General features: G+C 40.1%; 3 protein-coding genes across 5 annotated transcripts; 1 reads left to right on the top strand and 2 right to left on the bottom strand.

The window, feature by feature from the left end:
• Positions 1-1,496: 1,496 nt before the first annotated feature.
• On the bottom strand, positions 1,497-4,687 carry si:ch211-214p13.8 (B- and T-lymphocyte attenuator). Of its 2 annotated transcripts, XM_035174841.2 has the most exons (7): positions 4,555-4,687; positions 3,549-3,884; positions 3,426-3,464; positions 3,219-3,347; positions 3,098-3,129; positions 2,627-2,840; positions 1,497-2,540 (listed from the first exon to the last, which is right to left on the bottom strand). In XM_035174841.2, exons 1-7 carry the CDS (start codon positions 4,628-4,630, stop codon positions 2,479-2,481), a joined length of 888 nt encoding a protein of 295 aa, XP_035030732.2. In that variant the 5' UTR covers positions 4,631-4,687; the 3' UTR covers positions 1,497-2,478. The 2 variants fall into 2 exon arrangements, with proteins under 2 accessions (XP_035030732.2, XP_035030731.2); XM_035174840.2 differs by having other exon boundaries at positions 1,498-2,840.
• A 2,942-nt stretch (positions 4,688-7,629) lies between these two features.
• Positions 7,630-9,597, top strand: si:ch211-214p13.7. Its single transcript, XM_035173757.2, has 4 exons — positions 7,630-7,801; positions 8,325-8,344; positions 8,420-8,442; positions 8,912-9,597. Exons 1-4 carry the CDS (start codon positions 7,782-7,784, stop codon positions 9,098-9,100), a joined length of 252 nt encoding a protein of 83 aa, XP_035029648.2. The 5' UTR covers positions 7,630-7,781; the 3' UTR covers positions 9,101-9,597.
• Positions 9,598-10,870: 1,273 nt separating this feature from the next.
• si:ch211-214p13.9 (cell surface glycoprotein CD200 receptor 1) lies at positions 10,871-15,579 on the bottom strand. 2 transcript variants are annotated; one of them, XM_035173762.1, is made up of 7 exons: positions 15,227-15,579; positions 14,289-14,327; positions 13,346-13,651; positions 12,569-12,832; positions 12,381-12,474; positions 12,248-12,290; positions 10,871-12,145 (listed from the first exon to the last, which is right to left on the bottom strand). In XM_035173762.1, the coding sequence occupies exons 1-7, from the start codon at positions 15,285-15,287 to the stop codon at positions 12,077-12,079; spliced, it is 876 nt and encodes a 291-aa protein (XP_035029653.1). In that variant the 5' UTR covers positions 15,288-15,579; the 3' UTR covers positions 10,871-12,076. The 2 variants fall into 2 exon arrangements, with proteins under 2 accessions (XP_035029653.1, XP_035029654.1); XM_035173763.1 differs by lacking the exon at positions 14,289-14,327.
• Positions 15,580-26,409: the final 10,830 nt, after the last annotated feature.

Here is a 26,409-nt window from a genome sequence, read left to right as displayed (position 1 = left end):
TCAGTAATAACATGATTATCAGTTGTGTTCCTCTTTCGGTGGAGTTTCAGTGTGAGCGTCCAACACTGATTATGAGTCCTGTCATAGAGCAAAAAAAGAGTAGAAGATGAACTGGTGCATTACGATCAACTAGTTAAACTTGATATAATAAATGCAATAAACATTATAATAAAACTTAAAGCCTATTAAGTTTCCGAATCTTTTATAATTTTTAACATCATGCCAACCTATTACTATTTTGGCTCGGCTTTTAAAGAACATCAAAGTCATCTGTGCTGTGCAACACCTGCCAGCCAGATGCTCATTTTTTTCAATTGAAGGCCCTTTTTATCCTCAGCCAGGCGGGTTATGGTGGACGAGGCAGAGCACACCCACACACACACACACACACACACACACACACACACACACACACGTTGTGCTCACACTTAGTGCTTACTGCTCTGTCAGCTCTGTTCTGATGTGTTCATAAGCTCTGAGATAACACAGAATATTTGTTAGTAATGTTAGATTGTATTTGTAATATAAATACATATCAGATTACAACAGCAGAGTGGACTTAACTAACTAAACTAAGTTCGTCAGGAGGTTTTGAAGCTGTCAATCAGATCACGTCTGTAAGTCTCTTTGTATGTGGGTCCGGACTGGGGAAGAGGGTATAAGTTGTGAAACAACACATGATATGTGCTATAAATCATTATTTCATGCCTTATATCAATTTATTTGCAGGAATGTGTATGAGGACTTCTATCAACATCTAGCCAACAGCCAAAAAGACTCTGCCTAGTTTTTGGTTTACTGGTAGGTGATAAATAAATATGTGGGGGTCGGACCCTGGAAAATGAAAAGGCAATGCCACAGTATTGAACATTTTATTTTTTTAAATGGAGACACCAACTAATTTTGTGTGTTTGTGTAAACAGCGACTGGTGACTCAGGGCCTTTGTGGTGCACCAAGCAGTTGACACATCTTTCGGCATGTGCTTGATGTGTTTTTTTAGAAAATGCACGTGCATAGGATGTCAGGGCTGTCCCAAACAAAGCAAGACCACAAGTGTTTGTGCTAACAAACACTTGTGCTTCTCTGCACAGCTCATTCAATGATTGTTAAGGTGGACGCTGCAGACTCAGTCCACACACTCTCTGACTGACCCCAAGCTCGATCATATCAGGCCTGTCTCTAACACGGCCTTCACACATGCCTCCACGCTGTCTATCTCTGAACCAGAGCTTTGTTCACAAGAGAAAGAAGTGTGTGTGTGTGTGTGTGTGTGTGTGTGTGTGTGTGTGTGTGTGTGTGTGTGTGTGTGTGTGTGTGTGTGTGTGTGTGTGTGTGTGTGTGTGTGTGTGTGTGTGTGTGTGTGTGTGTGTGTGTTTGTGCTTCACCACTGCTTACGTATATGTTTGTGGGGATGTATCAGCTTCCTTAAAACAATAATTTTGTATGCTTATGTTTTATTTATTTATTTATTTGAGACAAAAAAATATACAGAAAATCCACTGGACTTATTTTAAAGCCTCTACCTCAATAATGTTGACATAAAAAAAATATATATATACAAATTTAGCATGCAGAAAACGATATGATATTAATAACAATGTGTTTGATAAAAACAATAATACCAATATAAAAGCACCTATATGACTGTGGTTCCCAACACAGGGGTCTGGCCCCTCCTCAGGGTCCCAAGATTGATTGGAAGTGGTCAGGATCATTTAATGTTTAGAAAGAAGTAAATCTACCTCTGATCTAATGATATTACTTGTATGCAAATTAGCCTTTTTTATAGTAAACTTCTGAATATCCTTCAAATTTAACATCCTGAGAGAAAATCGAGCATCATTTGTAACAAGGGGTTGCAGGTCTAGATTTGTATCAAGGGCTCACATGGGAACCAGTGTTCGACTGTGACATATTGTCTTAAGGTGGTTTTGGAAAATTCCTTGTCGTTCCTCCCCTCTCTTTGTTTTCTGGAATCCACCAAGGAGCTATTTGTCTGTCTTCTACGCAATTTTCCTCATCTGTGAGATGGATGCTGATGATGATGATGATGCTGGACTCGTACATCTTTTTGTTGTTTCACAGACCAGATTGCTCTTTCTCAAAAATATTCAGATCTCCAGTGAAATGGAGGAATGAAGGAATGCAAAAATAAATCTGAAAATCTGCTGCCTTGGAAACAACTTGCACTCGTCACAGATCAGCCCGAAGGATCATATTCAAATGCTGAGATATTATTTTTTAATACCAACCACTGACCAATGCTTTGGCCGACAGGGTCACATCAGGTAAAAAAAGAAAAAGCTCTTCAAGTCCTGTAAATGAAATGAAAGAGGGGGGAACAATACTATAAAAAGACACAAATAATAAAAAGCAGCATCAGCTGGAACAAATGTGAGGATCAGAGAGCAAATAAAACACAGCTTCTGCTTTGTTGTAGCATCTGCGTGACCACAAGCCTCCTCCATCCACCTCCTCTACAGTGATCGTGTAACCTCTGCCTGTTCCACCACACCACTACATGTTTCCATCCATGTGTCTATAATCAATAAAAAAACATTTAGGAAACATTGACAGCAGCATACTGAGGGGCTTTATCTTCTTCAGAGGCAGCGTGCTGCTTACTGACAGGTCTCCCAGCCTGTGTATGGTCGACGGTGGCGTACACGGCACAGAGAGATGCTTTACGCTCATCTGCGGCCTTCGCCAAAGGCTGGTTCCCATTGGTGATCAGGGAAGGTGGTGTCCCTGGAGAGTGGATGTCGCTTGGAACAAACATGACGGGAGAGGAAGGAGCGCTCCACATGGGCAGGTCCGGTATTGTACGAGTGGATGTTTCCTGTGACACCAGATCAAGATTAGTTGAGACAAGGAAATGCTCCTCATTGACTCAATTAGCCTGTTATAATCCAGACCAGCCTCCACCACACACTGCACAGACAGTGGAGCACCGTTTCCAAAAGACTCTTACAACTTGACTTTTATCCATCTATCTATCTATCTATCTATCTATCTATCTATCTATCCATCTATTTGTCTACGAGAACAGAACATGGTGATGTACAGTATTCCTTTAAATTAGCACTATCACATTACCTTCCCCTTCGTTGACTTGTGGGTCAGTATTTCTGTGAAGAAGACAAATAACAAATTGTTTAAAAAAATCCAATGTTCTTACGGTCCAATCCAAAATGTGAACATGCGTTAATGTTCTTACGTTTCCAGCCGTAAGAACTCAGGAGGGTAAATGCCGATAATGTGAAAACCACAAGAGCGATGCCAGCACAGATGTAGAAGTAGGGCAGCCAGGCCTCAGCCTCATCACCAGGAGCGGACAGTGGCTCAACTACAAAAGAAGAACCAGATCAATAAGCCTGTATTGATTCAAATATATTTATAATGACTAATAATTAAAGTTTCTTACCAGCAACTTTGTGAGTTGACTCAGCCTCCTTATGTTTGTCTTATCGGAGTGATAGAATAGAATTAACAATTATGACATATTACATGTATTTAATGGCAATGAAGGAAAGAAATGTACCAATACCTGAAACTGAGATGTTGATGGTGTGACTGATTTCCTCAAATCCGTATCCTTTTAAATCACATCTGTACAGGCCACCATCTTGAGCAGAAATCCATTTGAAAGTTAAACTAGAGACCAGTTCATTCTTCGCATTGTCGTCTCTCTGTCTTATTTCCACATTCTGTGTGTTTCTGATCCGTTCACAGATGTTTGTGTCCAGTATTTTACACCAGCTGACGTTCACTGACTGTCCACAGTGTTTGACGGGACAGCTGATCGTCACAGGCTGGTGTGGCACTCTCTTCAGCGCCGTGCCTCTCCGCACCATCAGCCCAACTCGACATGAAGGAAACAAGCCTGAAATTCAACAAAATGGGAAAAATGATTTACTTTGAACAAAATTTAATCACCTCCAAAAAACAAATATTATTACAATTACCATATTACTTTTTTATCTTTTTTTTCTTCTTATATAATTAAACAGCCGCATATTTAACGTTTTACCGGTTTTATCATTTAAATTTTTAGTCTTCTATTTATTTTCTATATGATAATGCCTCTTTACAAATATATTTGCCTTGTCTTATTATTGTGTATTGTCAAAAAGACTAAACCCAAACATTATACCATTACAGTTGGCCAACAATTTATAAAGATATATATAAGATACATTTTTCAATATGTATTTCAAACTATGTCAAAATTATAGAATTTGTAGAACTTTAAAATAATTAAATTTCAATAGACAATAATTTCTGTCTCATTAGCACGTGGTAAGATTATTGTACTATTTTGACTGACATACTGAGAAAAAATACTTTATTTATTATTTGTATTTAGTTATTTGTTGTTACCCCTTTATTTCCCGAGTTTTTGTCCTGTTCTGTTGTACTTATGTACAGGTAACCAACAGGTATTCTTTATATACCTCAAACCTTTGATGATTACATGAAATCCCTATCGCTACATTTTCTTTTAGCCGATTAATAACTGTAGTCTAATATTTGAAATATACCCTCAGACTTACCTTCAGTTCTTCCATAGATGGGAACCAATATGTAAAAGATCATCAGATAAGTGTATGAGGTTCTGTCCATGTTCATAACCTGAAACTTCACGAATGACTTTAATCTGCAGCGACTGCGGGGGCTCTAGAAAGTTCACTCACCACTTCCTGACCGCCCACGTACCTTCTTCCTAAGACCATCGTGCAATCGAGTTTTTCGTGAGGTTATGAAGCAACGGTTTCCGATGTGCATGTGTGAAAAAATGTGTTTTATCTTTGTGCTTCTGTAATGAACCACTTTATCCAGATTTATACAAATAACCTCACAACAAACACTGAGACGTGTAGTTTTGATCTCTACAGTCAGGGGGGGGGATCACAAGTGTAATGTGTAGAGATTCAGTATCTCAACAACACAATTCACTGTACCTAAAATGGCTCAGGTAATCAATGGAGCCCGGCAGGAAGTTGAAACTAAGACTTTGACCTTTGGTGCATGTATGTTGAATTTCAACCATATATGAAGTCTTGAAAACAGTTTACATTAGTCAGCAGAGTGCATTGGAGTTCACCTCAATGTCTTCATAAAATAATAAGACGTCCAAACTGTGCAAACACATGTCGCTCGCTCACATGAAGAATTAATCAAAAGAGTGAATAGACAAGAAGCTGTGCTGGGGCCTGGATCGATAATGTTCAGTCTTTAAAACTCTACGGCAGTCATTTGTTTTCCTCACAGTCGATTCACATCCCCTGCATCATTTTGTGTTTTATCACCTGATCGTGGATGTTGTACACTGACGCTGTAAAAACAAGGTGGGGTGATTGTGTTTCTTTCCTTCAGTAATACCAACAGATGTGTAAGTTGTCAGTCACATTTCTATTGTACAAAGTCTTTGTGGTATGTGAATCAGACTTTTCCAACAGCGCCCTCCAGTGTAGAATAAAGAGCCTGCAAATGAATGCCTATGTGGAATTGATCAAATCTTTCTTGAAGACATAATGTATGACTCAGCTCAGTGGATCGTCCTCATATTGAGCTGCTTTTCCCCTCTGAAACCTCCAAAACGGATTTGACTACACTGTGCATATCACAACAGTGTCTAAATGATCATGATAACCACTGCCCCCACTGAGGTCTATTTTTGGCTGTTGACTAAGACGTGGTTTGTAAAGTAAACTGGACTTTAAATGAAAGTGAAGAGAGATCTGCGACTTCCTTATTTTCTCTCTTCAAGATGCGTTTCAATTTGCACAATCATGCAAGTAGGACATTAAAGCAGCGAGAGTTCTCCTCGTCTCGATCTTCCATTTGCCCAAATACAGCTTCCGTCAATGCACATGTTTTTTCAGATACCTGCTACTAATAGTTCTGCCACTGACATGCAAAAGGAAAGAGGAAGACAACGTCAATTGAAATTAGATTTCAGAATAGAAACGTTTTACCTTATATCTTAAAGGGGACATAGCATGCAAATTCCACTTTGTTAGTGCTTCTACAGGTTAATGTGGGTATCTGGCATGTCTACCAACCCAAAAACTCTGGGGAAAAAACACTCGCGCGTTTTGTTATAGTTCCTCTAAGTCAGAAACGTCATGCTTGAGCGACTCGATTGCGCTTCCTGGGTATTGTGTCGTAACAAGGAACTGGAAGTCTCCCTACATGGTCTTGGCCCCCCCCCCGCCCCCCACACTCGTTACTTCCGGGTTTACACCGGAGGCAGCGCAGCGCCGTTCCCAAGCACGCAGCCGGGCTGTTCACACGGGACGAGCATTTCTCCGCTGGTCAGCCCGCGATTCACTCACATGTGGCATTTGTCTGGATCGTTGGGACTGGGAGGCTGCAGCAGCTGCTCGGGCGCGACCGCCGCTCTCCCGTGCGTGAGCTGGAATTTGTGTCAGCGCCCGCAGCCAGCAGTGTGGAAGACTTCCGCAGTGTTCAGCGCTACTGTAACCCCCGAACCCCGACATTCAACGGGTACAACAACAAGCGGAGAAAGCAGAATCGCGGGCTGACCTTATATGTACAGTCTATGGGGCTGACCAGCGGAGAAATGCTCGTCCCGTGTGAACAGCCAGGCGGCTGCGCGCTTGAGAACGGCGCTGCGCTGCCTCGCAGCGGTCTTCCACACTGCCAGCTGTGTGGAAGACTTCCGCAGTGTTGAGCTCTGCTGTACGCCGGGGTACAGTAGTTACGCCGGGTTACAGTAGTTACGCCGGGGTACACCGGACGCGGAAGCGCAGCTGCGAGGCAGCGCAGCGCCCGTCTTCCAGCACGCAGCCGCCTGGCTGTTCACACGGGACGAGCATTTCTCCGCTGGTCAGCCCCATAGACTGTACATATAAGGTCAGCCCGCGATTCTGCTTTCTCCGCTTGTTGTTGTACCCGTTGAATGTCGGGGTTCGGGGTAAATGATGGTCTTCATAGCCCCCCCCACCTCTCTCTCTCTGTCTGTCTGCTTGTGTGCTTGTAGTGGATGGGCAGAGGGGACATTTAATTATGTGATTGGGAAAATTAAAACTCCAGGACAACAAGGGGAATACAAAGTATGGGATGCATATTTGATAATTTATATCATATAAAATATGTAATTTATATCGTTTAAAATCATGGGGGAGAGGGGGGAGGGGGGAGCTGGCTCATTAGCATTTAAAGGAACAGGCACTCAAAACAGGTCACTCTGTGGAGGGCTGTTTTATACAGGGTAAAAAGGAGCTGTTTTATATGATCCTTGTGGTATTTTGACCAAAGTATGTTACAGACATTTCATGAAGACCCCAAGGAACCATATCAACTTGTGGTAAAATGGGCATGCTATGTCCCCTTTAAATATATTTAATGCATGCATTTGTGTGTGTGCGTGTGTGCGTGCGTGCGTGCGTGCGTGTGTTTGTGTGGAAATAAGGAAATAAAAAAAGCTGTCTCAACTTACTCACACACACTCTCTCTCTCTCTCTCTTTCTCACCTCTCTCTCTCTCTCTTTCTCACACACACTCTCTCTCTCTCTCTCTCTCTCTCTTTGTTTCTCTCTCTCTCTCACTCTCTCTCTCTCTCTCACTCTCTCTCTCTCACTCTCTCTCTCCCTCTCTCTCTCTCTCTCTCTCTCTCTCTTTACTGTGGCCTGTGTGCTCTCAGTCAGTTGCGGCACTGAATAGATCAGTGATATCAGTGTGTGCTACGGTGCCAGGCTAACGGTTATTCTCAAGCACAGGCACCTGCTGACAAATACAGTGTGAGCGACTCATCATGGGAAACTGCACCTCAAGGTAAGTCATCATCCTCAAAGAATCACACACACACACACACACACACACACACACACACACACACACACACACACACACAGTAACATAGACCACTTTCACATAACATTTCACTGTATGCTAATTACCCTCTACAGCTTCACAGATGGTTCACAAGTATTGTGGGTAAGACCAATCATTTGATGTGAATTTGATGTTCCATGTCTGTTAGTCAGTGGCATAGACAGTTGTAGACAAGTTGCGCAAAGTGTTTCCTGTTCCAGCGCGCGCTGTCATCTGTTGAGCTGTCAAGGAAACACTGCTGTGGTCTAAACGCTACACAACTGAAAAGCAGATGGTTTTTTAGGTTGTTTCTATTTCATGATATAAAAGTCAGCAATACCAGATAAATAATAATTTTAACATTGCCAGTCTTTTAAATAAATGTATCACACACTAATGGATTTTATTTTTCTTTTCTTCATTTTGTGTTAACTTGACTCTGTCCTTCTTGGGTTCTTATAATTTTGTATTGTTTCATTTCCAGGACAAAGAAGAAAAGAAAAGGTAAAACTACACTTATAACAGCATTTGTTTGCACATGTATTTGTTTTATTTACACATTTTCATTTCCTCTTTCAGATGAGTCTGCACCAGATGATAAGGTACATGAGCCCACTGCAATGCTGAGTTAATAATTCATTGGAGCATGAATCTTTACAGTTATCAGCTGCAGCTTTTCATAGGACACAGTGTGTTTCTGTGCTTTTATGATGAACCAGGAAGAGGTAAAGCCACATCAGATTTGTATACTGGGTTCTTCAATTCACAGGAAGTTATAACAAACTATTTGTGGAAATGGATTTCAGAAAGTATAAAAAAGCATGTTCGTCCAAACTTGATAAACACGAGGTGCCTGACAGAAGTGACAAAAATCAGAAGACCAGAATGTCTGCACACCAGTTAATGCATCCAAAAACATATTTATTTTACCTCCCAGGTAGGTTAGTTGTAATTGATTTAATTATGTATTAATTTCCCCTGACGTCTCTGCTTTGGAGGTAACACAGATACATTTGTGAGAGCGTTCACATTTATCATCTTGCTCTGTGGGTTTTCTTTATCTCTTGACAGCCTGTCGAGGATGTGACGTACGCCTCGATTGACCACAGCACTGCCAAAGGACCGAGAACATCCAGAGCTGTAAGTGACAACGACTGTGACTATGCCACAGTTCAGGTCCCGGCAGCACTGCAACCTCAACCTGAGCGTGGGTCCTCATCCAAAGACGAATGTGCAGATGATTATGTGCTGATGGGCTGAATATGAAGTTCATTTGCACCATTGAAGGATGGAGAACTGGCAGATAATATCATACACTTGCAGTCTGCTGTTTGAAATCAGACATTTCCAGTTGAACTGATCAAATCTTGATTTTCCATGAAGAAAATGTGACAAAATGAAAAAACAAAACCCTTCATATCCAACAGCAGCTGTAGAAAAATACCCCCTGACATGTTTCCCTTCACTTCTGAGGGAACCTGACGTCTGCATTCACCTGTAGTGTTTCTTTCTCAAGAAGAGAAACGTGTCTTGCCTCTTCACAGCAGAAACCCAACCTAAGGAGAACGTGAAACTATGAACCCCTGACTTCCGAAAACATGAACTAAATATCAGGAAGCACTAAGTCAGAGTCGTACTCGAGGACCTAAAGATGCAAATGGATTAATCGGTTCTGGGCCATGTGTGTGTGTGTGTGTTTATTATAGTCAGAATTACTGCACATCACCTGGAAAAAAATATTAAAAGTTACGAATCTTTTCATGTTTTTGTCTGAATTCCTGCAGCATTGTGACATTAGCACATGATCTAAGAGTAATAAATTAAAGAAAACTGAAAATGGTGTGGAATAAAAAAAACATAAACCCATAAATAATACCATTTATTCTGGAGGGGTTTCAAGTGGAACTGGAGCCAATCAGGTTGTAAGCGTGTCGCAGGGCGGACATACAGAGACAAAAATTCACATTCACACCTACAGTCAATACGAATCTCCAATCAACCTAAGCCCAGTCTGCATGTCTTTAAACTGTGGGAGGGAACAGAGTGACCTCGGCCAAAGCAATAATAAGAAAAAAGGTATTTCTCAAAAAAACTGCATGTCCAAAAGCTGCTATTCACAGAACCTGAAAAACTAAGTTGAGGTCATGCTCTTTTAAATACTCGGATTGAGCAGGTACAGGTTTGATCTTCATCACAGTCTCAAACATTTACTCCCCCTTTAACCAAAGTTTCAGTTACGCTCAGATCTCAAATGTTTGCACAATAAATTGGCAAAAAACAAATCAATGATGACAAACATGTAGTGTTGATAAAATGTACACATTTCAAATCATTTTTAATTACATAGTGCTTCCAATACTGCTACTATTGCACACCGCTTAAACATAATACATCTTATCTGAGACCTTGTTTTTATTTTTTGTTTGTTTATTATTTGTATGTGTGTGCATAGACCACATTTTTGTCTAAGCCTGTATCTCATTGGATAATTTATATGTTTGAAAGCAATATGAAGTGATAGATTAAGTGAACAGTTGTAATTGACTGAAATTTGTCTTTGTTTCATTGTGGTTTTATTGATTTTTTAAAGTTTACTAAGTTACAATTTTGTTTGTTTATTCTGCTGCATTAATCACCTGCATTTATGAAAATATCTGAAACATTGCACAGCAGTGGTCTCTTCGACTTACAGCCAAACCACAAGTAAGATTCTTTGCTACATTTCATAGAGAGACAATTATGTATTTACTAGATTAATAATTTTTTAAATAAAGTTCAGCTGGAATTAAATATGAGGCAGATCAAGTTGGTATTTTCTAATGTTTAGGCCCAGGGTTCAGTGTGTGGAATTTAGTGACCTCTAGTGGTGAAGTTGCATGTTGCAGTTGAGAGAGAACCTGTGGTCGCCTTCAGTTGTCATAAAAACTCAAAAGGTGTAGTTTGTCCAGTCTGGGCTACTGTAAAAAACATGGCAGCCTCCATAGAGAGGACCCGCTCCCGATGTAAATATGAAGTATGTAAATATAAAGAGCCAATTCTAGGGTAAAGACAACAACAATTTAGAATTTAGATGAAACACACTAGTGAAAACATCACTAGGATTATTCTACCAATAGATCCCTTTCACCTAAATCGTACACGCTGAACCTTTAAGAAAGTATCTTCCCATTATGAACAGGAGGAGGGATCAGAGCCGGTTCAGAGCAGGTTCACTCAACATACTGACAAGGCTATTGCTTGAAACCTGCACATCTGCAGACCTGACCAATAAACAGTTGAAAATGTAAGCGTTTATTATTAGCATTATTTATATAATGTAATGTAATGTTATTTAGACCATCCTAATATGGACTGTGATACAGTGTGAGAACATGACTGTGTTGTGTTCATGTTCTGATCTCCACAGTAGGTGGCAGAAGAGTTCCCTTTTCTGATTTCCCCCTCAGGCCCTCAGGACATGCAAAAATGACACGAGGATATGGAAGCATATTTCATCTTGTAAGTCAAAATAATGAGAAACCTTCTCAAAATAATGACTTACCAACTCAAATCAATGACTTAGGCTACTATCTCAAAATAGCCACTGTGAAAGGTGTGGACTGCTTTTCACACTGCACCACCACTGTAAAGTAAAAATGTATTCTGACAAAACAAGCACAACTTGTACTTGTTAACTTGTTCTGAATAGTTTAGTAGTTATATTACTTCTGCTGAGCGCAGCTGAAATTACATCAATGTGTGTGTAAGTATTATAATATATTATACATTGACAGATGAATACTTCCCACACTATCTTGATATAGTTGTTTCACTGAGCTACATGAGTGTCCTCTACTTAAAAATCTCTGTCTCTGTTAATCTACAGATTATTATCTAATTATCTATTATCTAAATTAACATCTAATTACAGCTCCTGTATTTCATCAGCAACATCAAGAGTGTGTAGTTCTGTAGTCTGTCACATCCGACTGAAGAGTTAAGTTAAAAGTTATTAATAATATTTTCCATGAGGCCCACACACAGAGTAGTGGGAAAGACATGAGGTGCATCCCCTGTTCCATCAGTCGAGTGTTAGTCAGAACGGAGCTGAGAGGCTCTGCTCTCTCCTCGAAAGACTAAATCCTCCTTCCATAACCTTCTCCACCACCTCTCGTTTTCTCATCCGTCAGTCCCTCAAAAAGAGCCACGTGCATTGAAGTGTATGATGCATGTGCAGGATGTGAACAAATGTGCAGCTCAGTTATAGATAGAGTTCACACGTTGAACATAGCTGGCATAAGGCTCCACCTCCTCCACTTCCTCTATCTGAAAAACAAAGCACAAAACAACAGTGGCGTCATGAACAAAACTTCACATTGTACAAAATCTAAATCACAGGGTGAGTGAGTTACAGAAGAAATGACCCACCGTTGGAGATTTGGATGGTGATGAGTCACACTGGTGGCATCGCCTTTCCAAAAAGGTGCACACACAAACCATCAGTGACTCAATACAAAAACTCGTCATTGCAATTAATTTATCATCAAATGAAACTTCTTACCTCAACATTAGGATTTTCTTTTGTGCAAAAATGGCAAATCCCACTAAAAGCACACTGACTACCACACCAGTAAGAATGAGCCACCAAGGAAAATCTGAAATAAAAGAAAATATCAAACTTTTATTCATAATCTGATAGACACTAACTCGATGCTTCTGTAATTTTTTTCTCTTGCGGTGCAGCCTGACCTTTACTGAGCTTTGCCACCAGAGTCTTCTCCTTTTCCCAGGATGGGTGGCTGAAAGCACAGGTCAGGTTCTCTGTGTCCGTGCCCTTGTCGAGCTCCAGACGACTTTCCACTGTAATCAATCCATCTGACTCAAGAGTCTCCACAGACAGCGAGTCTCTGCTGTGACTCCAGCTGATGTTGGCGGCGGGTTTTCCTCTTTCAGCTTTGCACACTGCCACCATCTTGTCCCCGTGCTCTATCCAGGCTGACAATGTGGGAGGAACTGAGCCAGGGGAGACAGAAGAATTGCAAAAGTTAAACTCATACATAAACACAGACATCAAACACACAAGTTTTATGTATAAATTTAACTTTGTTTAATCAAATCTCAAAACACTCAACCTGATAGAAAACATAAATGTGACTTATGAATGTGACTTATGAATGTGACTTGAACTTATGCAATAAAGGTAAATGGGAATTTTATATGTAATTGGATAAGTCAACATTTAACGCAGCATTATTTTGTAATTTCAATGTTTACAATTAATAAACTAGAATATCACTCAGTAGAGCTCATGCCTCCGCCAAGGCCCAACAGTGCCCTTAAGAATCCACATTAAAATTCACCAGATCCGGATTTTTATTTGGATCTGCACCAAATTGCACGCACTCCAAGATCCATGAATCAACCTCTGAGACATCAATAAAAATGTTGAGAAGATCTCAAAATAATAAAGATAGTGACAAAAAGATCCTAGAACTGTTGTGTGATCCTTCACCTCTCCAGTCCTACCTGTGATGGCCACGTTGATCTCATAGTCCTCCTTTCCCCCGTTGTAAACAAAGTTACACTTGTAGACCCCCACGTCAGTGGCGGAGAAGTTAGGGATGTGCAGGTACGACTGAGCCCTGGACGTGTTCCTGAGAGACTTGCCATCTTTGCAGGTGTCTTCGCCCCTCCCTTCGTTGCTGAAGGAGACCTTACATATTTTGTTGGTCAGCATCATGTCCCAAATCACATAGATCGTCTGTGCCCACGTCCTGTTGCTGCAGTTCAAGTTCACATTACTGCCTGAGTTGAACGTTAGATTTCTGATAACTGGAGAAAAGGGGTCAAAGAAAATAGTTTCATTCATTTTGCACAGAGACGTGCAGTGACTTGTAAATTATATGGTTTGTATTTATTCTATCATTAACAAATTTACACAGTACGCGTGATCTTAACTGTAAAGTATATAAAAATACATAAATTATGAGCATTCTGCAGCAATATGCAACACCACTTAGTAAACTGTAGCATGGGATAAAAACACACGTATCAAATACATCATATAATTTTTTTCAAACAAATTTGGTTTAAATGTGTGAAATGGAAATTTGTATCTGAAATCGTCTTTCAAAATTAAATGATACATGTCTAACAAATCCAGATTTTTAAGAATAGTTTCACATAGTGAAGAGTGTTTTTTCAAAGTGGTCGAACATGTGGTCCAGACTCTAATAATAATATTTCATTCAGATTTCACTTCTTTTGAAAATAAACTCAAAATAATGACTTTCTACTTCAGAAGTAACTTATGTCAAAGTATCTTCTCGTTCATTCAGTTTATTCAACCTCGAAAAAAGTGGGTTAATGACAAAAGCGGGTGCTTAAATGTTTATTATATGTTCGATCAGTTGTCTCGTTTAACGTTTCATTGAAATACCTGGAGAGGAAATTAAGAAAAAGAGTTTACCATAAGTAATGGAGGTCCCAATGGTGCTTTGATTAGTTCCTGAGAGAGACGATCGTGAACGTTAGTAAAAAGATTAGTAGAACAGTGTGTGAGCATTCAATCAGCACAGCAACAGTCGTTAATTAGATATTAGTTGGTTTATTAGTCAGTTAGGGTGTGACTGTAAATAACTAACAGTTATGAGAGAAATTTATATTTGCTTTTGTAATGGAATTGTGAAATCTCAGAGAGGAAAAAGGTAAACTTATAAAACAGCATAATGTTACTGCCATTGTCGTCTTCCTCTCGTCTGAACAAGCTCAGGAATTCACCGTTGTTATTTTAAACCCGTGGATTGGAACAATTCTGTGTTTATTGGTTACTGTTAACTGCAGGTTGTTGTGGAGGCCTGAGACCTGTTTGTTTTTCTGATGGGGGTGAGCACATACAGAGTGGAACAGCAAAACCACAGAAATCTCTTCCTCACCAGCCACAGACCCCACAGTGGAGGAACAAAAAGACGATCTGAAATCATGATTTCCTCTAAAGGTGCTGCTTGTTCATTCAGACAATGTGGTGCTAATCCTGTAAGTCTTCCTTACACCTCCATGCATGTGCTTTCCACTGGGCTGTGAGTCATAGCAATAACAAAAATCTCAGAGCAAGTACATTTACATTTACACTCAGTGGAAAAACCTTTTACTACTTTTCCAAATGTTACCAACATGCCACAAATTATTAAAGTTAAACTAATAGGAGGATAACTACAGTTACATTACAGGTAGGGACAATACATTCATACAATATACTAACATGCTGTATAAAGTACCTCAAATGACACACTTGTAAAAAAAGAGAGTACATTTCTCAATAAAAATCATGTTTACATCTGAAGCCTGAATTTCATCAAGACCTTAGAGTATCAAGTATATGGAAGTAAATTGGGTTTATGATCTAACCTGGCTCATGGCTCCACGCTGCAGGTACCAAGAGGAAAACTGTGGCAAAAATCAACATCATGTTCCTCGTCTCCTGCAGACGTCAGGTTCCTCCGTGACGTTACTTCACTCCAGTAAGAGAAGCATCAAGTCTGATCCTCCACTTAATCCTCAGGGTTTTTTTAATTGTCTCCACATTAACATCAAATGGCCTTTAACGGTTTCTCCTTCAGCCTCTTCATCTCATCCAGACTAAGTGAAAAACAGTGATGGCCCTCATGTTCAAGAAATGTAAATGGAGAATATGACTTATAAATCCCTCCCTCCTTTTTTTACTCTACCCCTCTCTCCAACCCGCTTGCCACACAATCATCTGCCCTTTTTCCCCCCCGACACAGGATGTCTTCTGATAAGACAAGACACCAGTTTCCTTTCTTTGTCACATGATCACCCTCTTTGAAAGCATGTACCCAACGTTATGAAGCAGGTATAAAGTGTAAATGAAAAAATGAATTAAAGAAAAGATTCTACCTCACTGAAGGCATGATGTTCAGTTTATGAACATCAGTCAAATAAACACCTCTCAAAAAAACTATAAAACAAAAAATCGAATTAAATGTCCCGATGGTTGTAATATTCAAGTTTTAAACATCAGCTGAATGAAAATGAAATAAAATAAAGTCAAATAAAAGGCATATCATAAAGTTCATGTTGAGGAAGACACAACTTGTGATACTGCAATGCCAGTGAAATCTGTCCTGCTGAGTAAGCAGAGATGCAAACTGTTGGTCGTGGGCTTGTGTAAGAGCCTGCTGAGGTTTGACAGATAACCCAGATGCAGAGTTTTTCATGTGTGCTGCTCATGAAGCGTCAACGTGGGTGCAGGTTTTGTTGCTCCATCCCCGGCTTGCAGATCAGTAATAGTAGATATGTGTTTGTGTCTGTGGTTATGCGGTTCATGAACATATCTCAATGCGTAATAATAACTGTCATAACAAAGAACGGATGTGGAATCTTTCTTTTTTCCATTTTCTTCTTTTCTTCTCTCGCTGCCCATGTCAGAATGAAACCTTCTGTCTTCTGGTTTGAGGATTTTTCTGTAAAAAGAAACTGTAGACAATAATGTGAGGAAGTAATATCTGCAGGAAGCTATAATCAGACACAATTCTCTTCTCCTTTTTTACCCCAGAGGTCTAATATAAGAAACTGTTTGTCGAACATAGGCAGCCGTTCAGCTGACTGTGAGCTGTCACGCTCGAGAGCGAAGGAACCAGCTTTTCTGCAGCATTGCTAAATCTTCCAGCTGTGAAGTCCTGATGCTTTGGTCAGCGCTCGCCAAATATGGACTGGCTCGACAGTCTAGTGTGTGTGTTGCGTGTGTTTCCCCTTGATAACAGCGACTTCTTGTTCATGTCAAGATTAACTTTTTAGAATTTAGAGGAAAGAAAAGAAAAAAGTGAGACGTACGAAGCAAAACGATGAATGAGTCTTTTTAATTCACAGTATTGCAAATAATAAACAAAAAAAAACAATCACACTTTGACTTAGGGTTCAAAATCAGCCATTTGGATCTTCACCATTCTAAACAAAACAGTGTGATGACTTTGTTGAAACCATGAATGTCCATATGTCTATACCTGTACCCACCAGTCTAATCAGTGGCTTTACTCTCCGATTACAGATCCCCTCAGGCTGATTTGTCAGTGCAGCCCGTATTGTGTCAAATAAAATGCAGATTGTTCATCCCATCACTTATCGAGTTGCTGCAAAGAGGAACTCTGAGTTGCACACACAAATGTTACAATGTGGCTACTATGAAAACATTTGTATTCACATGAGCTTGTTGCACACTCATGGCAAAAAAAGCATTCTGGTTCTTTGCAATCCAGTTTCCCACATTCACAAGAAGAAGACTGTTCCTCATTTTGTTAAAGTGATCGGCTTTGTGCTGTAGTGTCAAGTTAGTTCTAGTTCAAACAATGTGACTGACACTGAAAGTCCAAAATATCGAAGTGGTTTAAAGCACCACGTTTTGATGTGATATTTGGTTTAAAACACTGTAGCCCCCACATGTCAGTCGTGTTCAGTAATATCTCTTTGTTTTTACTGAATACTGCTCACATGCATGTTTCCTTCATGTGCCATTTCACATCCTCACATGTGCAGTGTCATGTCTGTCGCACTACACTCTGCAGAGTTCTGACAGTGAACATACAGTAAGTCACTGTTACCCGATCTGAACAATATGTCTGAGAGTTTCCATCAAGTGTAATGATTTAAACTGTCCAGCAGGTAGAGCTGTTTAACATGGGGACATTTGATAAAAGTAGATGGTCTGTATTTATAGAGCAGCTTCTCTAGTCTTGATGACCACTCAAAGCACCTCACAGACCAGTTGTGTCCTTCACCCATTCACACACATATCATACACTGCATCTATGTGTCAAAACGTTCTCACACAGCAGCAATCTGGGGTTCAGTGTCTTACCCAAGGACATTTCGGCACGCTGAATGGAGAAGCCAGGAATCAAACCACCAACCTTCTCTGTGGACACCCGCCTCTACCTACTGAGCCACAAAGGTCCCAAAAGCTCCAAAGGCTCTTCGTCTGGTGACTTTTAACTGAGAGAAGAAGTTTAAACCAAAAATAAATATATTAGATTTGTGAATTAATCAAATGAGCAGTTGCCAGAAGTTCAGTCAGTTGAAATAAAACCTGAAGAGAACAATTTGGGGTTGTTTTGTGTCTGTATAGGCCTACTATAAAAAGCACTTTGCATTTTAATTTTTGGTACTTGTACTTTTACTTTTGATACTTAAGTACATTTCAACACCAGATACTTTTGATACTTAAGTACATTTAATATGAGCTACTTTAAGACTTTGACTCAAGTCATTTTCTTACGGGTGACTTTAACTTTTACCGGAGTCACTTTCAGGTAAGATATCTGTACTTTTACTCAAGTATGGCTTTCAAGTACTTTATACACCACTGGACACAGGGAGTTATGAAGAATACACACGCGTGGCCAGCTCCACGCAAAGTGCTTTCGTTTGACGCTGGTGATCATTACAATGCGCACACACCAAACACGTGTCACATGAAAACATCCCCTCACATCAACGAGGTGGAGGCTTGTGCGGTGTTTTTGTGAGTAAAGTTGGTGAACGTGCTTTTATTGGATGTGTTAAGCTTCGTGTGTTCTCCTGTCGCTGCTGGTTAAAGTCAGCAGACGTGATTTTAACCCTTTGATACACAACATGGGTCAAAAGTGACCCGGCTCAGTTTTATTTTCTATTTCTTTACAATGAATGAATTTCGTCATTCAGAATTTCAGGTATTCCTCAATTAACTTGTTTTTGATCATCACAAATCCTTATTTTAACTTTTGTACCACTACCCTTCTAATCCACAACATGGGTCAATTATTTATAGAGTAATTCTTTGCTATATCTTTGAAAATGTCTTGGATATTCCAGGTATTCATTAAATATCTTTTATTTCATCAGTATTTCCCTTTCTTACTTATGGACCAACGTAAATTTTGTATTTCTACATCTCTTTTACACATGTGGGTCAAAATGACCCATACAGTATGTATTCACTACCAAACACCTATCATTCATTTCACAAGGCTGCTTTTGCACATCTGATGCATGTCTTATTTTACATAACCAGTGAGAAAGAGAAATATGTACAATAATAACTAGCTGTTAGCTAGCTAGCTTATTTTCTGGCTAGCTAACTATAGCTAGATCGACTAAATGAGGAGCCAATTCTTGGTCTTGATTCTGAGTCTGAAATCTCTGATGCTAATGACCTAAACTTTACAGGATCAAGATGGAGTTGTGTGGGTGTGTCTTGGAATCCAGCTCTCCTAAATGAAGAAGGCTCCTTTGATGACGTAGAACATGAGTCGTGTTTGTCATCAAAGACGGGGTTTGCATATCAAAGGGTGAACAACGAAAAAAAAACGATGGCATTTTCTGATGAGCGTTTGGATTGTTTTCATTCTCAGATGACTGAACCTCATCGTCAAGGACATCTTTTAAAATCACGTCTGATGACTTTAACCAGCAGCAACAGGACACGTGAAGCTTAACACATCCAATAAAAGCACGCTCAACAATGAATCTGCAGCCCTGCCTTGTTCCAGGTAATTCATATCTGCACTTAGAACTTTAAATGTATTTATTCATCTTGCAGTCAAAAAAAATATGTTAAAGGTGTTGAATATTACGGAGGAGTATTAGCGTCACTCAAAGTGAAAACGAATCTGAGATATTATATGATATTGTGACTGTCGTGCTTTTAAGATACGACTTTAATCTCGTAATATTAAGACCTTACCATAGAAATCTCAGATTTTTTTCTAGAATATGGCCCAAGTTCTCTGTTGAAAAGTTAGTAATTAGTACAATTTTAGTAGAAAAACACAGTTGTGAATGATACTAGACATTTGATATGATAAAAACTAATAAAAAGAAAAATACAATGAAGATAATTAAATAGTACAAATTGACTGTGCTGATACAACCACATAATCTACTCATATATGAATGAATGTTGTGGAATCTTAACAATCCTGTCATGATATATTTTTTTAATCATTATTTATTAAGTAAAGAGACCGTCCCTTTTTAAAATCTAAAAAGCTAAAACTTGATTTGTTATGCAACTGTGGAGACGATGGAACATTCAGACCAGGGCACGTCCGTGTCGAGACTGTCCAGGTTGATATAGTTTGGATTTATAATGTTTAGAGCAGATATTTTCAGACACCTCTGAGTTAAAAGTTGATCACATTTCTGAGGATTTATTCTCAGACATATGTCAGTGTTGTCCTGAGCCTGAGAGATAACGATGTGAAATAAAAATGTTAATGAACTGAGGCTACAACAGTGATCACTCTTACATCTTGTACTTGGCGCGAGAGAAATGTTGATCATGCTGCATCAGAGATTTAAGACTCCTCATCCTGTTCTCCATGCAGCATCTTTATGACCATTTCAGCCGTAAGTCTAAAATAATTTTGACCAGCCATACTTACACTCTGGATAAAGAAAAATCAAAAGCACAAGAATATTTTCAAACGCACCATGCATCAATCAATCTGTATGTTCTATTTCGAGGTTTTTTGTTGATCTGGCTATGGTTAGCTAGCTAGAAAGGAATATGTCAGCAGTATTGTACATCTTTGTCTTTCTCACTAGTTATGGTATGTAAAATAAGACTTAAATGCGTCAGATGTGCTAAAGCAGCTGTGTGAAATATATGGCAGGTGCTCCTTAGTGAATAAATACTCTGGGTAATGATAAAATACTTTTATTTCAAAGATATAGCTCAGCCATGAATGAAATAACAGGAAATGAATACGGGTCATTTTTGAATGCCCATGTTCGGCATTAGAAGGGGTTTCCATAGCTTGTATATCAAAGGGTTAATTCTTTATTCATACAATCCCCTACTTCCTCTTCGGCGTAACATCAACTCAAATTTCTGTCACAATAGTGAAATCATTATACAAAACTGTGCTGTCAAATCACCCGTCTTCAACTGGGGTCTCATGTAGAACAGCACTGAGCTTACAGGTGATACTTTCACAAGGTGCATGTGATGCAGTTAGTTTACCCATGATCAGCAAGACATGGTCAAACATTCTTCAAGTGTGTTTTTTGAAAATGCAAAAACTTAAAATTTTACTCTTCTCTCCTCAGGTGGCGTCTGGCCTTACCCTCACACTGCTCCTGCTTGCTCACTTGCAGGTCTTCCTTCACCCCATGCTGCTCATATCTTCACTCCTGGTACTTTTCCTTTTAAACATCCTGCTCCTCTTCCTTTCCCTCATACTACTCTTCCTTTCCCTCGTACTACTCTTCCTTTCCCTCGTACTACTCTTCCTTTCCCTCGTACTACTCTTCCTTTCCCTCATCCTGCTGCACATCCTTACCCTCTTACAACTTGGCCTCATGCTCTTCCTTTCCAGCATTCTGCTCTTCCCTTCCCTCCTGGTCCCATTCCTTTGCCTCAGGCTGCACCTTTTTCCTTTCACTCTGCTCCTCTCCCCCGTGCAGCATTTACTTTCCCTCATTCCGCTCCTGCTTTCCCTATTGCTTCTCCCAGCGCTGCTTGTGAAGTTCCATATTTTATGGACCTCATTTCAGACAGCTTGGATTGCTTTTTGGCAGAGGCCCTTGGGTTACCCAAACTATTCCGGTCTCCTACACACTCCTCCAAAAAGAAACAGGGAAGAGGACGACCCAAAAAAATATATATAAAAGGACAATCCATTGTGGAATGAATAAACAATGGGGAAAAAAGTCCAGACCTGACTGAAGAGGGGGCTCAACATGGGATAGAGTCTCAACCGAAAATAATGTCCAAGATATTGGAACTTGAAGTATGTAATGTCACCAGTTCTGCTTGATGATTGACATGTTGTCCATCAGATGTTCATTGTGGGCTGGCACTATCCACTCTGCAGCCAGAAAACAAACAAAGCCAAAGTTAGATTGATTCAGTTCTTAAGCTTGATGCTTACATATGTGGTGGGGGCACCAATTATTTGGTTTGCACAAAAACGCCACCTGGGGGGAATGGCAGCCCAGGATCAATACTGTCAACGTCTTTCTCTGGACACCAATCAATTACACAAGTGCTTACTTGCTGATAAGGAAGAGACACGTGTCTTTATCACAAAGAACCACACAGCTGCCCAGCACATGCGGCGCGTGAACGTGAATATATGGACACTAGTGATGATGATGACCGTTATGGAGAGAGAGAAAGAACTCCCACATTACGCCCAAGTCAGTTTGATGGGACGGGCTCATGGAAAGACTTCCTTTACCAGTTTGAAAGTTGTGCTAAAGCAAACCACTGGTCAGAAAAGACTATGGCTGTGCAGCTTAGATTCAACCTGACCGGCGCCGCAGGTGCCATCGTCCACAAGAACCCCAGATCTGCTCGGTGGAGTTATCAGAGGATTGTGAATGAGATTGAGGCAGCCTACGGGCCATGCTCCAAATACGCTGCAGCCATCGGCAGCGAACTGAGACAGAGGGTCAGAGGATCAGGCGAGCCCCTGCATATTCTAAGAGACGATATCTACGAGAAAGTTTCTATTGTGTATGCTGACCGTAGAGAGTCGGAGCAGGACAGCATCAGCATGGAGCCTCCTGCTTTAAGCTGTTTCCACTGGGTAAAGATGCCTTCAAGGACTGTGGGAAATCAGAGATTTGTTATGGGGAATGTTTTTGTACCATTAATGTCTCATGCTTTCCCTTTATAATGTATACATGCTGGAGTGATGTTAAGGGTTTAATCATCATCCAGGTGGGGGTAGTGTTGCAGGTATGGCCTGCCCCTTTAAGGAACGTTTGGAGTGTGTGACGTAGTGCACCTGGGTATTGTGGGAAAGGCGCAAAATGTGTGTATAACGAGAAGTGAACGACCACCTAGAGGTGATGAGTGTTGCTCCTGCTGTATAGCCAAGAAATAAAGTGGCCGCGTACAAAGTAAAGAAACGTCTCCTCCTCCTTCTTCACGGAGTGGTCCGGACGGCTGGTTACCGGCCAGACAGCGAGCCAAAGAACCAGTGAGCTCCCAACTACGGTTCGGAGCCGAGATAGTGGCCAGAGAAGGTAACACAGTGCTCTCACTCACATGCGTTACATGTGGAGCTCACCCAGACTGCCTAGCCTGCCAGCAGTGCGGCTCTCAGCTGCACTGAAACAAAAACAGAAATAAAGAATATAACCATAAACAATACATTTGTAAACAATATAAACAATGATGTAACCCAATTGTCCAAACAAAAAATAAAGTAAAAACTGCCAAAAAGAAATAAAACCAGTAAAAACCAAAGCAAAAGCAAACAAAACAGAACCAAGCAAAACAGCAGCAGGTGAACCGAAGACAAAGAAAACACAGTTGGTTAGGCTGGCCATAAAAACACATTCAATATGGGGGCCACCACGACTTACCGCCTCCAAGATGGTCCCTTGGCATGTGTTTCACACAGCCAGGACAACAGGGCACATGCAGGCTGTAATGGAGGCAGTACATTTAGTGTGCATGTCACAGCAAATGAGCCTGGCAGCGTAGAGGGTTACTTCAGCCACATACATGTATAACCACAGCAGAGAGAAAGACAGAGGCTCACAAGTGCTTTATATAGCCAGGCTGATTAGAGGAGGAGTCAAGGCTGGGGCTGCGTTCAGCACTGCTGCACACTGTGTTCTCCCACAGTCAGGATTCTGTGTGTGATTTAATGATTGTTTAACAGCGGTTACGTTCCAAAGCAAACAAAAATATCCACTGGAAGATGTTGCATTGTTAAGTCTTGTATACAGACATGAATTCAGCCCAGTGCAGCTTGTCTGTGCGTGACAGACGCACAGTAACACAGGCAGCTCTGTCTCAGACACATTCAGCAGGAGAGGCCATTTAAAAAAAGAAAATTGGGTAAAAAAAAAAATATTTATATAAAATATATATATATGTGTGTACAAGGGAGTTGAGGGCTGTTCTGATAAACATATCTGGCCCAGATCAGATTCCAGCAAACATTTCAAAGTTTCTCTCACAGGCAGATAATAGGCAAACCTATCTTTCCTGTTCTCATCGCTTTCTAAAAAAACTTCTGAGGCTCCAGATAGTTGAAATGTTTTTTGAAGACTGGGTGCGTGAGTATGCCGCCCTTATTAGCCCTGTATGACATGCAGAGAAAAGATCAGATACCCTGACAGACTCAGAAACGTTGGTGATGTCTATATCTGATAACGATGTGTTTATTTTTAACAGTGAAGTAAGTTTTCAGTATATCCCTGACCCAACTCGTGGATGTTTTGCATCTCCTCAACAATGTTCTGTATGGTCAAAGCAGGTAATAGAAACTGCCCCTGCAATTTCAAGTAGAAAAACTGATGTTTCGAAAAAATAGATCACTGAGATGTATTTTCCCCAATAACTTTACAAAAAAGGGAGTTTTCACAGAAAAAATATGTTATTTCTACATATTGTAACTATATATTTTAAAGTGGGGTATTGTTTCTTGGTTTACCAGATTTAATGTATCTATTACAGTAATATTCTATTTTACAATATATGGGCTTTTAATGTTGAGATATTTCAGAATAAAAGCTTTCCTGTCGCTCACCTCTGTTCTCCTGTATTTTCTCACTTTTCCTTTCTTCTTCTGCAGTTTTTTCCATACACTGGACCTGCAGGATGAAGAGTATGTTCTCACCATGTCCCTGTTATCTCCCAGTAGCAGCAGGTCTTCCTCAGTTCATCCCAGTCCTTTCTAACCAACCGTTCACAAACCCTACAAATATTCACTATCTAGAAACCTTTTGCTTCCAGACCAGTATTAAAGACGAATTTTCAGACAACTGAAGATCAGCTAAATGTGATTTATAGCAAAGTATTCCGCTGTAGAAATGTGTCAAAAAAACTAATGATTACATTCAGTCGTACGCATATAATGCACAAAATCCTGTACGGATGAGGTTGCACTAAGTTTTACAGTTGTATTAATGAAGCATCGCGTTAGTTCATGCAGGGACACAAAGTCATGTGCTCAGCTGTCATAAGCTGTCAGCTACTGATAGGCTTATGCATGGTGTTCGTCAGTCACTCACCAACCACAGCCCATTCCCTCAACAAAGCCGTCACTTTAAATACGACCTCCTCCTCACTGATCCCTGCTCAGCTACTCTGCCACTCATGCTCTGCTGCCGGCAAATCGCCTCCACCACCCCAGCCTCCACACAGAGTCCAACCATGGTTGTGGTAAATGGTATTCATCTTGAACAAATGTACCTTGCCTGCTACCCCAGCATGCTGCGTGGCTAATCCAGGGAACATCCAAAGAATGGAGCCATCCGCGCCAAGCATAACCGTTTTCCTATTGTGCAATAAATTGTTAAATCATGATGAAGTGTTCCTGACTGAATTTGTCATTTATGATTTTTCAATTAGCTTTCTGTAATTATACAGACTGTGTTGAATGTTGACTTAAAGTTGCCTTGATGTTTTTTTTATAGGCTATCACAGAGAACTGTGTTTTGAAAAGAGCTGCTGTTGCAAAGACAATCTGTTTTTCAGATATATTTGTTTCTTCAGGCTGCAGTTTTGCATTTTGGATCATGCACAACGAGAATGAGGTCAAATAGAATTGCTCCTAAAAATAAAGGGTCATTTGCAGCAAGACAAACAGTGCCCCCTAATGGTCGTACTGGAGCAAAGGATAACTGATAAAATAAGAGACTGACCGATCTGTTGGTGCCACAGAAAAAATAAAGCTTGTTATGTGTAAAACCAAAGAATGATCTTAAAATGTACATTTTGGATAAACAGAATGCTGTTCTAAAAAGAATTGAATAAACAAAGATTAATAAACATGATTCTTAAGGGTTAGGGTTAACCCTATCTTTTTGTAAATTTACTGCAAACTATGCTAAATTGTATGTAGCACACACTGTAGAGAATAAAGAGCAATGACAGGTGTCCAGGGCTGATGCATCTGAGCGCTGACAACATTTGATTGTATTTTGCATCTAAGAACTAAAGGAAAATTGCACGCTTTTATAAAATGTTAAGGCATCCATGAAGGAGAGACAAAAAGACACTAAAAGAAGATGTAAAAGACAGTCTTTTTTTGTATCATTTCCAGGCTATCCTACTCTTTATTTAATGCAAATTACAGTACCAGGGAACTATTCCTCAGAGCACGCAGGGGGAATATTTACAGAGGTGCACATTTAGCATACCTTCACAGAACAAAAGAAAAAACAAAAACAAAACAAAAAAAAATGAAATAAAAATTTCAGTCACAAACAGAGGCATTCAAGTAGTAGTACTGTTATACAGGATGTTTTTTGTATTTTTTCTTTTCTTTTTCTTTTCTTTAGCCCCAGTTAAACCCAGTTAGCATTTGGAACAACTATATATGCTGGTATAATAAAATTAATAATAATATACCAGCACATGTACTCGCTCGTCTTCTTTTTTGGTAGCTTTTGTGGTTGTTTTTTATTGAACTGGAGTTGGGAAGGGTGAAGTGGTCAGACTTTCCGGTTGAGAGTAGCAACACGTTCATGAATGCAAAATTACAGCAAGCGGGAGACAAGGAGAAAGGCTACATGACTCGACGACCCCTTTAGGTGCTACTGAATTCCCCCCACCCCATCCCCACCCC

This window comes from Hippoglossus stenolepis, chromosome 13, assembly GCF_022539355.2.
Source record: "Hippoglossus stenolepis isolate QCI-W04-F060 chromosome 13, HSTE1.2, whole genome shotgun sequence".
Classification (NCBI taxonomy): domain Eukaryota; kingdom Metazoa; phylum Chordata; class Actinopteri; order Pleuronectiformes; family Pleuronectidae; genus Hippoglossus; species Hippoglossus stenolepis.
The sequence above is the reverse complement of the archived record's forward strand: the minus strand, read 5'-3'. Positions and strand labels throughout refer to the sequence as shown.